Source organism: Macrosteles quadrilineatus, unplaced genomic scaffold (assembly GCF_028750875.1).
Source record: "Macrosteles quadrilineatus isolate MER2022 unplaced genomic scaffold, UCM_ALF_1.0 Scaffold_1__1_contigs__length_201487025, whole genome shotgun sequence".
In the NCBI taxonomy this organism is placed as follows: Eukaryota; Metazoa; Arthropoda; class Insecta; order Hemiptera; family Cicadellidae; genus Macrosteles; species Macrosteles quadrilineatus.
The window spans coordinates 145,693,675-145,710,918 of NW_026542594.1; the positions used below are offsets into that span (position 1 = coordinate 145,693,675).

The 17,244-nt window shown below is 37.9% G+C and overlaps 1 protein-coding gene across 1 annotated transcript in view; it reads left to right on the forward strand.

Moving 5' to 3' along the window:
* Positions 1-17,244, forward strand: part of LOC128986661 (proteasome activator complex subunit 4-like) — a 110,491-nt gene that overhangs the window by 15,661 nt on the left and 77,586 nt on the right. Inside the window, exons 7-12 of the mRNA XM_054407141.1 lie at positions 121-269; positions 940-1,143; positions 5,947-6,142; positions 13,474-13,551; positions 15,106-15,330; positions 16,120-16,218. Of these exons, the coding sequence (XP_054263116.1) occupies positions 121-269; positions 940-1,143; positions 5,947-6,142; positions 13,474-13,551; positions 15,106-15,330; positions 16,120-16,218 (951 nt within the window). The remainder of the gene's footprint in view (positions 1-120; positions 270-939; positions 1,144-5,946; positions 6,143-13,473; positions 13,552-15,105; positions 15,331-16,119; positions 16,219-17,244) is intronic.

Consider the following 17,244-nt stretch of genomic DNA (forward strand, 5'->3'; position numbering starts at 1 on the left):
TTTAGCTGTTCTCAATCCCATTTTTTTTGGTTCCAGGAAACATTTTTAATACTAACCAAAAAGTGCACTTTTAGACCATATATACTATGTAACACATTTTTTAGTGGTAAATGATTGCAGGGTGGAGGGAGTAGTTCACAGACATATCTGACCAGAATGATGAAAGTGATGGAGTCTTACTTTCACCCGGCCAATGTTGGGACGTGGGTCGCCCGCTTGAGAGAGTTTCTTAGGAAAATCACCCATCACTTCATACATAGATTAAATTTGTAAGTGTTGAATTAGCAACATTGTATTTTCCTAAGCTTAACTATTTTTTTTTTTTATGTAAAAGATAATTAATTTATAAGTACATTATAGTCTTTTAATAAAGGAAGAGAAAATAATAAATCAATAATATTGTCCGTTGACACTTTGCTACATATAAAATAAAGTTATAGTTAGTCTAGAATGACTCATGGCTAACGCTATAGATGTTGGCGTTATTTAATAACCATCCCGCTGATCTTGTTTTCCTATTACCAGCGAGCATCACAAATTATTAGTATCTTGGTAAATGGTAACAGATTACTGAGAACTATATTATTCTTTTAGCATTGTCTGGACTGTTAGAACAAGCGAGTGCAATAACGCTGATTGATTTTTCCTATTAATGGCAAGCATCACAAAAGAATAGGAGTATCTTAGTACCGGTAATAGATTACTGAATATATTATATTGTTTTATTAGGTTGTCTGAACTGTTAGATTGAGTGAGTGAGATAACGCTAATCTTGTTACCAGCGAAACATTAAAATACCTATTACCAAAACGCTAAATTCCTTGGTAAAAGAACATTCCGTTCTTGACCATTATTGCAAATTCACGGTATTTTTCATCTCAACTACTTAAAGTGGCATATGAGTGTGGAATAAAGAAATAAATGTAATTTTGTTTTTAGAGAACGACACCACAAGCCCTCATGGCTTCCCAGTATACCAGAGCGGGCCCGACTGACAGAGGAAGACATCACGTTGTTTGTGGACTGCATGGCTCCAAGTGTAAAACTGGCAATGTATTCCCGAGTAGCATCAGAGATCAGCCTTCCTCTTCAGTACTTGGCAACCTTGCGGCCAAACATTGTCATACCTCCCATCATTGAGAGGTGTGTTGGAAAAAGTTAACTGGTGCTATCTAGTAATGACATAGGCTAACCAACACCAGTAGACTTCTCATACCATTGTAAATTTTGAAGTTCATTTTTCGTGTCTAGTTCATCGTTCATTGTCAGTGTCACTAGTTGTAGTGTCGTCGAAATTTCGTTTCTATTATTTTAGGGTTAAATTCATAATTTGTGCTTTACTGTTTGGTTATATAACTAGGGTACGTGTTATTGTTTATAATTAGATCATTTTATTTGGTTAAACAAGGTTTAAAATGACTGAAATAACAATGAAGTAAACAAAACACAACCTCTACAACAGTGCACCGGACAGAACTAATAATAAAATTTGGCTTCAGCTGTTCCATAAGGATGCGAAATCTATTAAGGGAGTGTGTTTAATCTATGGTAATGATCTATGGAGTCTGGATTTTCATATGAGGAATAAAGAGGATAGGAGCTAGCTTACCTTTAGAAGAAGTACAGGTCATTGAACACATAACAACTCTCTTTCCCTTTCTCTACACCTGACAAAGTCCCCCAGAGGACGCAATATTGTGTTTCTCTTTGTCTTCTATGTGTTCCATGGGCTACCAGTACTTCTTCTAAAGGTAAGCTACCTGCTATCCTCTTAATTCCACAATTCAAAATCCTGACCTAGAGCCTTTCCACGAAGAAAACTATGGAGTCTGGAAGTTATTTTAGGTATTATTTAGAAGAAAATAATATTTTTCCTATTGTTTTTAAAATAAAGGATGATTATTTTAGCAATTGTATAAAATAATTCTTATCCAAAGATAAGATAAACTAGCTGTTTGCCCGTCCTGGGTAAGGGAATCAAGTAGTCGATTATAATTGGATATACAGTAGAACACCGGTTAACCGAAAAGGTTCCATAAAATAATACAGGGCTAAAGTATAAGTAATACGTAATGTAAAATGCTTTAGTAACTTCAGTTTTATAGTTTGAAGTATTTTCTAGCCCATTTTAACATTTATGTAGCTGAAATAAAATACTGTATTATATAGACATTGTTTTAAATTCATTTTCCCAACTCACCGAGGTAATACATAGGCTATTTTTAGCATATGACAGGTTAACCGAAAGATTGGTTATCCGAAACGGCTCTCCCCCCTTTATTTCGGTTACTGGGGTTCTGTAATTCAAACAGCGAGCAAGGCATACCATAGAGTGGCAATGTGGAGCGCAGACTGAAGCCGACCTTGAAACGCCGGAACCTCTGGTGGCAATGAGTCTCCCTAGAGGCAGACGTCTTGGGGGGCTTATACAGCCATCTCAACTAGTTGTGTTTGTTTGTATTGCACGTTTTGTTATCTTAAGTAAAGTAATGAAACGTTGTATTGGTACGGACATTTTTAAAGATAATGAACACTTCTCAAAACAAGACCCTGAACAAAATCATTTTGTTTTGTTAACAAAAACTATAAGCACAAAATATTACATTGTGGGGCTTCACCTATATAGTAAAATTGTTTTGTGAAAAATTCACATATAAGAATTTAGAATCTTCGTAAATAAAACAATTACGTTTTAAGGCCAGTAGATTTATTATACATTGTTTCCCAAGTATTTTTTATTTGTTTAATGATTTACATGAATTATGTTTTCAATAATTTTTGTTTGGAAGGATAATTATATATTTATGAATGATGTCTTAACTTAACAGTTTACAATTTAGAGAGGAAAATAAAACTTAATTCGTGTTTTAAGGCCTTTTAAGTGATATTTTTGAAGATACATTTTTTAAATTTATTTGTCGCTGAGAGTTTAGATAACAGAGAAAATAAAACACAGTTAGTTTTTTATTATTACTGAAGTGTTATGTTTAGAAAATTCAGATTTAAGAATAATTCGCTTGCAAAACTGTGAATGTATTTGTTTACCTAAGAAACATGTATTAATTTTAACTTAAATGATGGTTCACTATTCCGAAATATCAATAACTATTGTTAAAAGCTGGAGAAAGAAATGTGGATGTAGAATGTAATTGAAGTAATTAATTTAAATATAAAGTATTAAAGTAAAGTAAAGTATAAAAAGTAATCCGATCGGCTCCCACTCTACTGCCTGCGATGCAGCGACGGCGGCCAGGTTCGGTTGAGAATTTAACTTCTCACTTTACACCTGCCTAAAGGCTAAACTAAAGGATAAACAAAAAAAAATGTAAATGTAAAAGTTAAGTTGAAATTTTGGTTAATGAATCGCGGTGAATTAAAATTCCGCGGGCAGTGGAGCTGCCTGTTGCACCTTTGCTTAACACAGAAGGTGGCTTCAGCACCTCTACTGTGTAAAGGATAGAGATTGTCACTTATAGTTATACCTTGATTCCTGAATTCAAAACAGCTAGTTTACAAGAATAGACAAAAATTGTGACAGTTTTAATAGGGAAAATCATCCTGTAAACAATCATGTGACCACCTTAGACAGATTTTTCGTTAAAGGCTTGTGGACAGAGCTTCCATTTGTATACAGCAATAATGGTCTTACTTATCTCTGTAGTCTACTTATCTAGCTACTAATCTTACTTATTTCCTATAATCAATGACAAAATCATAGACTAAATAAAATAACCTCATAGTTCTATAGAAGATTTTAAAATCCATCCAGCTGTTAGTTTAAGCAAATTACTGTATATTGTACTGAGACAAACCCAAGATTTTAAAGATTTCTCCAAGAAATAAATTAGAAAATCTAGTATTTGACTATGTAGGCTATATTTAAATAATCTGTTACCAAATAAATGAACGCATCAATGATTACAGCACTACACATGGTATAAATAAGTCAAACCTATGCATGTAATTTGATTTTTATCCAAATGCTGAATTTTGTGTCACAAACGCTGAATGTTTACAGCTGTTGCATTAAGCAAATAATAATATACCAAAAGCTAGTCTAGAATGTTAGCATCGGCTGCTAGACTTTAAACAAATTAAACCTTTATTTCCAAAAAACTGAAAACGTAAACTAAAATTAGGCTATGGCTTCGACATTCCCTAGATCTAAAAATTATCTTTCCTTCAACTCCAAAACAATGAAAATCTGTCAAGTGGTTGATTCAGAATCGTGAAATAACGTAGTTTCAATAGAGTTGGCAAGGAATATAGTTCTGTAAAGTTTATTAGTCTAAATTACATAGAGTTAGTCTAAGTAACTAGTAGATCAGCCTGCTAAAGTCAATAGGGAAAAGTAGGAAGACAGTTCACTTTAATTCCTATAACACCCAAGTTTTTAACAAAATCTATAAAAGAGTTCTATGTTGTGTGCCAAGCCATTCTACATATAGCCTGCTCTATTGATCTTTACTATCACACTTGATCTCATGCCAATAACTTACATTGTTGGTTCCTACTGTGTAGATAGCAATTGAGAGGTTTATATACCTGGGTTCATTACTCCCAGCTACAAATAATAGAAAGTAAATTATATTGTTTAAACTGTATATGCAATTACAGTGGTATTGAAATTAGCTATATCTATAAAAGAGGAACTATGTATGTATGTATGTATGTACCTTATGGACTCTGAAACCGCTAGACACATTGTAATGAAACTTTCAGGCATTATTAAGCATTATTCAAGGATGATTTGTGTGAAGTTTGGAGCAGATCCGTCAAAAAGGCTCCGCCCCAGAGGGTTTTAAGGTTAAAGTTTAAAATTATTTAAAATAATAGTTGTTAGCGCAACAACGCGTGCTGGGTAACTGCTAGTTTGTTAATAAAAGTATATATTTTGTAGTTCAGTTTAAAATTTTGTTATTTAAATTACTACAAATATTTTACAACAGTATGTTATGCTTTATTTTATAGGAAATATATGAGGGCCAACGAGACAGACCATGGTTGTCCATGAAAAACCCAGTAATTTCCTATGATTTTTATTTTTATATTATTATTAACTAATATAGTGTGTTTATTTTCTTTAGAGTGGATAGTAACAGTTTCAATTGGTTCATTTTTTCATGTTGATGTATATATTCTACTGTTACTGTCTTCCGTAGTCGGGGAAAATTCTTAATATCACTCAGCAGTATAAGAAACTTGTCTCCTGTGATGGCGAAAGCCAGAAACACATCCTACATTCATGGGATCATTATCATCGTCTTCCTGGCAATCACCGCAAAATTTTGATCATACACTGCGGCTGTGTAAGAAGACCGCAGAAGATGTTAAAGATTTCGCCGTGATCGCAGAAAACAATGTCAATGTTCTATGACAGTGGGAGACGATGATCATGTCTACATGCCACTGTGATACCTTTAACACTTTGCCATAGCTACAGAAAACGATGATGATGGTTTTGTAACCGCAGGAGACGATGATGATGTCTACAAGATCGTTGAAGATGTTCACGATTTTCCGTGATCGCAAAAAACAATGACAATGTGTTTGTGACCGTGGGAGACGATAATTATGTCTACTGTTCATGGGAGAGATTTTTTATTTTACCGTGATCTCGTCTTCTGCATTCTTTAACAACAACTCTTATTAATTGGGGTTTTCAGTTCTTAAAATTTGTTCTGGAAGCAATTTGGAAAATCGGTGATTTGGATATTTGAAGTTACTGTATTTTGTTTGTTTTGTGTAGGCTACTCTAACTTTAACTTGTTACACACTAAAAATCATAAAATTGTAATAATATCTTAATCCTAAAACAGTATTATTTATATATAACCCCTAACACAATGAGTAATGCAATGGTGGATAGCAGATGACCTTTACAAAATGTTTCTCTATCTCACTCTTTTGGTGTTGAGTATTTGACACTGTTCCTTTTGTCTACAGCATGTACAATACCCTGGACTCTCTCACTGAGCCTCACAAGTACACTGCAGCCATGCTGAGTCTGGTGTCAGTAGCTCGGCCCATGATAGAGCCTAATGACTACAAGGAGGGCCCCACCCACGTTATCCCTCTGCTAATGGCTATACTGCCTGGCATCGACCCCAATGATATACGCAAGTGTTTCATCACCTTCCAGGTACATTTATCTCATAAGTCTATATCATAAATAGGAGTCTGCATGTCTCCAATATTTTCAGGTTGGTTCGGATCAACAGTTGGACTGAGGGGTCGTTTCAGGCCAAGCTTGGGTTTGATCAAGCCAAGCTGAGCTTTTATTTTGACGATCACAGAAAGCCGATTAGAGAAGATTTTGATTGAAAATTGATGATTGACAGTTTTGCCGCAATCCTGAGCAGACGTTCACGATTTTGTCTAGACTGGAAGATCCATCCATGAACATGGAAGATGTTCACAATTTCACCATGATGAGGGCGAGATCATGTACAATACCATATTACCTCAATAGTGTACAATTGCCAAAGCATCCTGAAGGCCAAATTTGTTACCAGACTCAAAGTAAGAAAGGCTGGCCGACAGACACCTAATCATAAACTAACATTTTAATGTAAATAGAAAGAAATCTATCTAAAACCGCTGTTAGAGCTTGTATGTGAGTACCATTATGATGGCTTAAAAGTTATAGTCACTAAAGCAACGTTTGAATAAGGCCAGTAGGCAGGTAGGTTACCTGCCTCAGGTAACTTGAAATTCACTAATTATTGTAGCCTGCCTGCCAACTGGCCTCGTGTAAGCCTAAACAGGGCTTTACTACTAGGCACACAAAACAGTTGCGCCCTCCTGCCGAAAAATGTAAATAATGTCACGATCATTGTCATTGAGAAGTATATACAAGGATAATCTGTTGATATTTAAAAAAGATCAACTCTTTTACAATGTATAATATCATATTAAACTTGACAGTAATTGGCATATAACCTGTCCCTAATACTACACCTCCAATGAGATTAACTGAACAATGATAAATATCTTCTGTCAGAATATCTCAATCCCACAAAATATGTTTCTGATGGGCAACATTCATGTCCCGAAACTTCATTAAAATTGTCGTTTTCTAAATATTCCCTATTTCATCGTCTCTAAGCGAAATTACCAGAACGATTCGATGTTGTTTACTAACAAAGCATATAAACATAACAGAATGACACAACCTGGTCAATCAGGTTAGTTAACAGGAGTGAATTACACATCTTTTTTTTGGCAGTCGCTGCATGGATGTCGTTGGGACTGCAGCAAAACGAAATATCCCACGCGAAAGAGCAGGTTATTTCCAACATGGCAGTACCAAACTGAAATGTCGTCACCCTGACGTACCTTCGTTGACACGGTGCTATCCTTATACACTGTAACTAAGTCACTACGTCACCCTGACGTCTTACACTACGGGAATCGGGAAGTTAATGAGCACTACGGTTTAACACTGTAAACTGCTAACGACCGACCGGGCCGGAGTTACTCAGGATGGAAGCTGGCTATAACTGAGGTGTAGAGGTGTCGGTTAACATGGACTCATGGGTTGGGGAAGTGGCGTGACCCGATCGTCCAATAGCATTCGTTTATTCAAATATTATTAACTGGTAGTGGGAAATACAAACGGTTACAGTTCAACGTACATATTTAAATATTGCCAACATAGCCTTGTAAATTATTAAATAGTAAAATCTGTTATATTACTTATATAAATATATTACATTCCTCCCCTTTAAATCTGACCATAAAATGTGACCAATAATTATTTTTCAATTTCAGTATCAGTAAACAGATAGAATATAAATGCTGACAAACAAATACATAAATAAAACAACCTAACAACACACAAACACAACAACCGTTATATGACAACAAAACAAACTAATTATAAATCTATTCTCTCGACTGGTTTCCTAGCTCTCATGGGATAACGTCTCTGTGGTGTAGTGGACGTACGGTGTTGTACAGGTGTACGGTGTACAGCTGGTGGTGAGTTGCGATCAGCTGTTTGTGGAACCATAGAGCGCCGCGGAGTGGTGGGAGAGAGGGACGAGCGCGTACTATGTCCCGGAAGCTCGCGCGTCATAGGACTGACGTCACGCTCAGCTGGTGTACTCTGAACAGCTGGGCGCGCGATGACTGTAGTTGCTGTGGGCCTGTTGTCTGCGTCTGATGTCAACACTGGGCCACTGTCGATAGCTATCAGCTGATCAATGTGTCTTTTCCACGTAACACCCGAACTTAACTTAACTATATACATAGTTGGACTTATCTGTCTAACCACACATCCTTCAATCCACTTATCCTTAGATCTATAATCTCTAATCAATACATTTTGGTTTTCAAACAGATATCGAGTCTTACTACCCCTAGCATACATCTTTTGAGCTTGTTGTTGTCTATGTACAGTCTCAGACAAATTAGGTCTGAGTAGGTCTAATCGGGTTCTCAAAGGTCTGTTAAACATTAACATAGCAGGTGTCTCATTAGTGGTCATGTGCACAGAATTGCGATAGTCAAAAAGAATTCTACTTAAGGCTACAGAAGTATTTACATTTTCCCTAAATGCACATTTTAACTTTGCCTTAGCATACTTAACCGAGTTCTCGGCCTGTCCGTTACTTTGAGCATGGTACGGAGCCGACGTTGTGTGCTTGATACCGTTATGTTTCAAGAATGAGGCAAACTCCATTGAACTGAATGGAGGACCGTTGTCACTATGGATTGATTCTGGCAAACCAAACCGTGCAAACAAATCACGAAGGTGATTTATAGTGTGATTGGCTGAAGTCGAACTAGTTTCGAAAACTTCCAGCCACTTTGAATGTGCGTCAACTACTATCAGATACAACTTTCCTTTGAATGGGCCTAAGTGATCTACATGTAACCTAGCCCATGGTCTACTCGGGTAATGCCAATGATGCAATTCGGCTTTACTAGGATTTGGTCTTTCAAGAAGACAGGACGAACAGCTGTTAGCAAGGTTCTCTATGTCTTTGTCTAGACTTGGATACCAAAAATAAGAACGCGCAACAGACTTCATTTTAGTTATGCCCAGATGAGACGCATGAAGTTCATTCAAAACATAACTTCTCAAACTACTGGGAACAATTACCTTGTACCCCCACATCAAAACACCTTGCTCGACAGCTAGTTCCTCCCTCCTCTGATAAAATGGGAACAATTCAAATTCCTCTTTAGGGACAAAATTTGGCCACCCAAACATGACATAGCCTAACACTCTCCGTAATAACGGGTCTTTTTGTGTTTCTACTCTAATTTGATCACATGTCACTGGTACTGAGCTCTCTTTAACACGTTCGCTGCTGAGCGCTAGATGCCGGGACGGCGCCAGTTGCTGAACTAACGCTCGGCCGCTGCGTTACATTGCCACCGATACACTGAATTACAGTAAAAACAACAGTAGTTATACTGGATGGCAATGTTCTGCAATAATACTGGCATTGGATTTAGTAATAAGTGATTCTGATAGATAGCAGCACTACCCAGGTTACAGTCGGTAAAGTAGTGTCGCTATCTAGCAGGAAAGAGGTAAAACAAAGCCCTGTTCCAAACAACCCTGGTGGTGATTTGGGAAACTATATTTTTTATTGTCAGAAAAGTACGTCCCCACGAGCTGCAAAGAAATATAGAACGCTTGTGACGTGCTGGCTTATCCATAGCAACGTTAAACAACAATGAACGGTGACGTTCTGGAACGTTCTTAGCTCCTGGCGCCGTGGCCCGGCTGACGTTCCGGAACGTCCGTAGCAGCGAACGTGTTAACAAAGTGTAAATAAGTACCTAACCACAACAATTCGGGTTCCTCATCTGCTGGGGACACTTTAAGCGGTAACCTAGACAACGCATCGGCGCTATTGTTGTCTGACCTAACATATTTTATGTCAAAATCATACCCTGACAGGAACAGGGCGTATCTCTGTAATCTACTGGCTGCGAACACAGGCAAGCCTTTCTTAGGTCCAAAAATACTAATAAGGGTTTTGTGGTCACTCTTAAGGGTAAAATGCTTCCCGTACAAATACTGGTGGAATTTCTTAACACCATAAACTACAGCTAATGCCTCCTTATCAATTTGTGAATAGTTTTGCTCTGCTTGGTTCAATGTACGTGATGCAAAACTTACTGGTTTTTCAGTACCATCTTTGTCTATTATACTGAGAATACAACCTAGACCATAGTTACTTGCATCTACTGTAAGTATTACTGGTGCTTGGGGGTCATAGTGTGCTAGCACAGGAGCCGTACACAATAGCTCTTTAACTTTCTTAAACGATTTCATACACTCGTCATCAAAACAAAATTCTACATCTTTCTTCAAAAGGTCATACAAAGGTCTCAAAACACCCGCAATATTGGGGACAAACTTAGAGTAATAGTTGACTAGACCCACAAATGATTTTACTTCTGTCACATTTCTCGGTACAGGGGCATCGACAATCGCTTTTATCTTGGCTTGCGAGGTGTGAAGCCCATGTTTGTCTATAGTAAACCCCAAAAACTCCAATTTTGATGCAAAAAATTTACACTTATCTTGTTTCACTGTGAAACCTACAGCCTTGAGGCGTGAACAAACTTCCCTTAGTCTATTTAAATGTACTTCGTCATTTGGTCCTGATACAATTATATCGTCCAAAAAACATTTCACACCTTGCAACCCTTGCAAAGCTTGTTCGATGACTCTTTGAAAGATACCTACTGCTGATGCTATGCCATAAGGCAATCTTTTGTACGCAAACAACCCCTTATGTGTACTGATTGTACACAGCTTTTGTGATGACTCATCTAATCTTAACTGCATATAGGCTTGACTTAGATCGATCTTACTGAAAAATTCCCCTTTTTGAAGTTCTGTAAACAAATCTTCGACCCTAGGAATGGGGTACCTATCAATTTCTAATTGTGCGTTAACATGCCTAAGTCCCCACAAATCCTAATGCTACCATCCTTTTTAGGAACTGGCACAATAGGCGATCCATACTCTGAACTGCAAACTGGGACTAAAATATCGGACTCCACCAAACGTTCTAGTTCTTTTTCTACCTTAGCCTTAAGGGTGTAGGGTAGTGATCTGGGTCGATGATATTTAGCAATGGCATTTTCTTTTACAACCAGTTTTACGGGCTTACAGTTACATTGCCCTAATTGATCTGAAAAAACTTCAGGAAACTCGTTTACTAGTTCCTTAACTAAACTTTCATGTTTACTCTTTGATTCAGTTTTAGCAACAAATAATTCCTCAATATTTTTGAAAGAAATTTCTACTCCTAACTCCTTTATCCAGTCTCGTCCCATAAGGGGATGAGCTCCGTCCTTAATTATGTACAAGCTTAAAGTTCGGTTTTTATCTCTGAACTGAACATTTACCTCTAGCTTACCCACAGGGTAAATTGGTACATTAGTGTAGGAGCTTAACTTTACGTCAGTAGGAAACAATTTCAAAGTACTCAAATTATCTTTATAATAAGCCTCGCTTACTACAGTTACTGACGCACCCGTGTCAACTTCAAAAGTTACTGATTTGTTCTCAAGAATAACCTCTGTTTTGAAAGGATCAACCTTAGTTATTTTACTGGACCCTTCACTAATTTCAAACAGATTACCTATACTCTCCTCAATATCATCATTTACGCTTACATCATCAGATACCTCATCTACATAGTTATGCTGCTTATTTCTATTATATCTAAAATCACTCTTATTACTACGGAACTGAAACTGTGACTTACTGTTTTGCTGAGATCGACACACTTTTGCTAAATGATTTTTCTTACCGCACTTGTGACATGTCGAACCTTTAAAACGGCAATTCCTGCCGATGTGACCGAAGTCACCACAACAAAAACACTGCCACTGCACTCTATCATTTGACGTTGACGCCGACGCCGCTGCAGACGATGTTGGCTGTTGCTGTTGTCTACCTCTTCCGGTGTTGTGATGCGCTGAACCTCGTGGGCGGGGTTGCTGACCTGATGGGCGTGGTGAAGCTGAAGCTGATGCCGCCGCCATGCGTTGGATCCTCCCGCCGTGACCATCGCTGCTTCCCGCCGAAAGTGACGCCGCGCTCTTCTCCGCCATCTCAAACTGTGACGTCATCTGCACTGCCTTCTCGAATGTTAAATTTGATTCCGATAAAAGTCTCTGCTTCATTGAATCACTTCTAATGCCGCTAACCAGGCGATCTCGTAGATAGTCATTTAAATTCGCGCCAAATTCGCAATGTGTCGACAAATGCTTTAATTGCGCGATATACTGGGAAACACTCTCGTTTTCTAACTGATTTCTCAAGCTGAATCTATATCGTTCCGCAATGAAAGATGGGGTCGGGTACAAATGGTCTTTAATTAATTTCACTAATTCAGCGTACGATTTAGTAGACGGTTTGTCCGGTGTACACAAATCTCGCAAAAGTTTAAACGTCTTTACACCAACTACTGTGAGTAACGTACTAACCTTTTTCGTTTCACTGACCTCATTACAACTTAAAAATAGTTCGAAACGTTCAATATACGAATCCCACGTTTCCTCGTGCTGGTCGAACTCCCCGACGCTTCCTATAATTCCCGCCATTTTATGTCCGAACTTAAATCCTTCACTAAATAGCTTCTCTATGTTCATTCCTTCCCCACACAAACTAACGAAAATCTTTTTATGGCGCTAAAACAAGCCATTTACACCACGCGTACAGTATCGGACGTAGACCGACGCTTCACTCCCGAACGTTAAAAACTGCTCCAATTGTCCTCGTCGCCACTGAAGTGTCGTCACCCTGACGTACCTTCGTTGACACGGGCTATCCTTATACACTGTAACTAAGTCACTACGTCACCCTGACGTCTTACACTACGGGAATCGGGAAGTTAATGAGCACTACGGTTTAACACTGTAAACTGCTAACGACCGACCGGGCCGGAGTTACTCAGGATGGAAGCTGGCTATAACTGAGGTGTAGAGGTGTCGGTTAACATGGACTCATGGGTTGGGGAAGTGGCGTGACCCGATCGTCCAATAGCATTCGTTTATTCAAATATTATTAACTGGTAGTGGGAAATACAAACGGTTACAGTTCATCGTACATATTTAAATATGCCAACATAGCCTTGTAAATTATTAAATAGTAAAAACTGTTATATTACTTATATAAATATATTACACAAACAAGACAAAATTTTTTCTTCTTCGATTTGCTTACTAAGCGCAGCAAATTCAAACTACACTCGGGGGTTCGTAGCACTAGCAGGGCTACCGGTATGACGTGCGGGCGCATTCGTGGGATTCATTCAAGAGGTTAAAATTTTGCGCCCCCTAAAATTTGGCGCCCTAGGCCTGGGCCTAGTAGGCCTAATGGGAAATGTGGTACTGGACATCACATAAACACATTGCAACACTTACATTCTACATATTACAGTCTAGGAGCTAATTCTCCATTATATCAAAGTAATGAGTCTATTGTTGTAGGTTCTCACCACATTTACTGCAATGATTCCACTGGTTGACTGTTCTGGTGCCTCAGAACATTGGAAAGACCTGACTGAGGTGAGAGTAGAGCAATTTTAACTGTAGGTTATGGTTTTTTACTATTTGTATTGAGGATATTTTACTGTACTGTTAGTGATGTCAAAGTAATCAGGTAAACTAGTAAATGTGTAAAAATTACTTCTCCTACGGTACCTAGACCATAATAGAGACATAAATAAGGCTTATTACATGTTTTGTTTGTTTTTTGATTATGTTTGGTTTAGAACGTAAAACAACCAAAAAATCCAAAAACATCACAAACACAATAATAACTCAAAGAAAGAAACAGAACAAGAACATTTGACGGGACGTATATAGAGCAAGTTAAAACCTACTTTAGGATATCTGGTTGACCGTAAACTGGGAACTGTAAATTTTGATAACTGGGAAATCATTTGTGAATTGCACATGAATTTTAAAAGACCAGGAAATTTTTGATAGTAGCCATGAACCACATAACTAAACCATGGATTCAGTGAGGATGAAAGTTTTAACATTGAACAAAAATACGAATTGATGCGCACAGATACGAACATGGTTTTTGTATGACAATCATGGACTTTGCTGGTGGTAGACAAGCCGCCATCAGTCAGTTGGAGGACCTGGTACTGGAGTTCATGGACCGATGTTTCACTTATCTCGAGTAATCTAATGTTCAGGAGAAGGAGATAGTGTTTGCAGCCACCAGTCAGTTGGAGGACCTGGTGCTAGAGTTCATGGACCGATGATTCACTTATCTCATGTGTAATCTAATGCTCAGGAGGAGGAGATAGTGTGTGCAGCCACCAGTCAGTTGGAGGACCTGGTGCTGAAGCTCATGGACCGATGATTCACTTATCTCATGTGTAATCTAATGTTCAGGAGGAGGAGATAGTGTGTGCAGCCACCAGTCAGTTGGAGGACCTTGTGCTAGAGTTCATGGACCGATGATTCACTTATCTCATGTGTAATCTAATGTTCAGGAGGAGGAGATAGTGTTTGCAGCCACCAGTCAGTTGGAGGACCTGGTGCTGGAGTTCATGGACCGATGATTCACTTATCTCATGTGTAATCTAATGCTCAGGAGGAGGAGATAGTGTGTGCAGCCACCAGTCAGTTGGAGGACCTGGTGCTGAAGCTCATGGACCGATGATTCACTTATCTCATGTGTAATCTAATGTCCAGGAGGAGGAGATAGTGTGTGCAGCCACCAGTCAGTTGGAGGACCTGGTGCTGGAGTTCATGGACCGATGAATCACTTATCTCATTGTGTAATCTAATGCTCAGGAGGACGAGATAGTGTGTGCAGCCACCAGTCAGTTGGAGGACCTGGTGCTGGAGTTCATGGACTGATGATTTACTTATCTCATTGTGTAATCTAATGCTCAGGAGGAGGAGATAGTGTGTGCAGCCACCAGTCAGTTGGAGGACCTGGTGCTGGAGTTCATGGACCGATGATTCACTTATCTCATTGTGTAATCTAATGTCTAGGAGGAGGAGATAGTGTGTGCAGCCACCAGTCAGTTGGAGGACCTGGTGCTGGAGTTCATGGACTGATGATTTACTTATCTCATTGTGTAATCTAATGTCTAGGAGGAGGAGATAGTGTGTGCAGCCACCAGTCAGTTGGAGGACCTGGTGCTGGAGTTCATGGACCGATGTTTCACTTTAGTGGACAACAGTGTGTTGGAGAACACACGGCTAGAGCAGCAAGACCAACACAAGCAGGTCCGCAGCCGCATGGAGAATGTGGCGGAGAGTGCCATCGTCTCCACCTTCAGTTGTCTCTTGTATCAGACATCCCCACAGATATTCAAGGTATGTCTTCTAACATTTAGCCATGTTTGCTGTTGTTAGCTCTACATTACTTTATTTCTAATGTTTCTTTCAACTCGAGTATTTTTTCAAATTATTTTTAATAATCTTTCTACCCAGTCCTTAGCTTTTGTAAGCAAGCATTGAAATGTCATTTGACCATCTTTCTAGCTTAAGCTATTTTATGGCAACCAATTTCCTTAATCCTTATAGAATAAAATGTGAAGAAAGGTTTAAAAATACAGGTGTTTGGCGGATCTTGATCTTAGCCTAATCTTAAAGCTGTGTGATCGAGCACCAAGTAAAAAAATGGAGCTCGAGCGGAACGTATCTGCGAAGATTAAGCAAACCAAATATTCACCCTTTTGCCTGAAAGCTAGGGATGTTGATAACATTTCTGTGACCGTGGAAGATGATGATGATGTCTGCAAGACTGCGGGAGATTTTAAAAACTTTACCACAATTGCGGAAGGTGAAGATGTCTATAAGGCTGTACAATATTTTCAATATTTTTCCATCATCGCGGATGATGATGATTTCCATACTACAGCGGAAGGTGTTAAGAATTTTGCTTGCAGAAGACAATTATGTTATCTCCTCCTGGACCGCCAGAGAAGAATAAAACTTTTGACTTTAATCATGACAAAATCTTTAGTATCCATACGGTATCATACCAAAATGAAATCACATTTACACTTAGTATTAAATGGAATTTGGCTCTTTGTATTAGAGATTGAATTGCCTCAGCATCCAAGCTATATTAATTAATTACTAAACCTGTACTTTTTACAGAGTGCCTTACGGAAGCTCCACACTTTTGTGACTAGCCGGATCCTTGAGACTACTGTGTCTGGCAAATCAGTTGGCTCAATCTGCAGGACTTTTGCCAAGGTTAGATTAAACTTTTACTAATTAAATTGTAGTTTTCTTGGGCATTTTAGGTGATTTTTATCTGAACAGAATTAGCAACACAGTACACTCCTCCGTTACGTTACAGTAGTACCTCGGGTCACTGAGAATCTCAGATAACACAAAGGTTGCATAGATTTTGAGGTTAGGGGTTATGGTAAATTTACCACATTATGTAAAATACTTATAAAAATTAAGTTTAAACATAACTGTACATAGCAAATTAGGGATGGTCAAGTCTCGAAATTTCGGGAAATTTTCGGGAAATTTTCAATCTCGTTAAACGAGACGAGATTACTTTTTGGCCGAGATTTTTATCGAGACGAGAATAAAAAAAAAAAAAAAAAAAAAAAAAAAAAAATTAAAAACGCCTGCAGAAAGTCAATGCAATACCCGCAATACAGGAGCGTGTTGTAGTTGCGTTTCCTTTTCGAAGGCGTTCTTATTTAATTAATTCTTTTAATGTAAATATTACTTTAATTCTTTTAATGTAAATATTACTTTCATTATTTTAATAATATTACTTTAATAACATTTGAGAAGTTTTGTTAAGTGTAAGCAGTGTGAGGAATGTTTTATTACTATAAAAAAAGTCAAAACAAGTAACTATTTTATAAAAATTAATATTGCTTTTATTTTATGATTTATTTTATTTTAGGATAAGTTGAACTCTATCCTAACTGATATCACCATGTTTCCTAACCGTAGGCATTTTTAATAAGTTAGGCGTGATTAATAAAAAAATGTTATGCTGATGTTATTTAATGAAAGATTGTAAATATTCTTGCCTATTATCATTATTTTAGTATTTAAACAGTCATCTAACAATGTTACAAAATCAGGTAAAAATTTCGAACGTGCATTTCCCGTTGTGTATGAGAAGAGAAATCTCGTCTCGATCTCGTCTCGAAATTTTATGAGAAATAAAAAATCTCGTCTCGTCTCGTCTCGAACTAAAAATCCAATCTCGTCCATCCCTATAGCAAATATAAAATTATCAAATGGAAT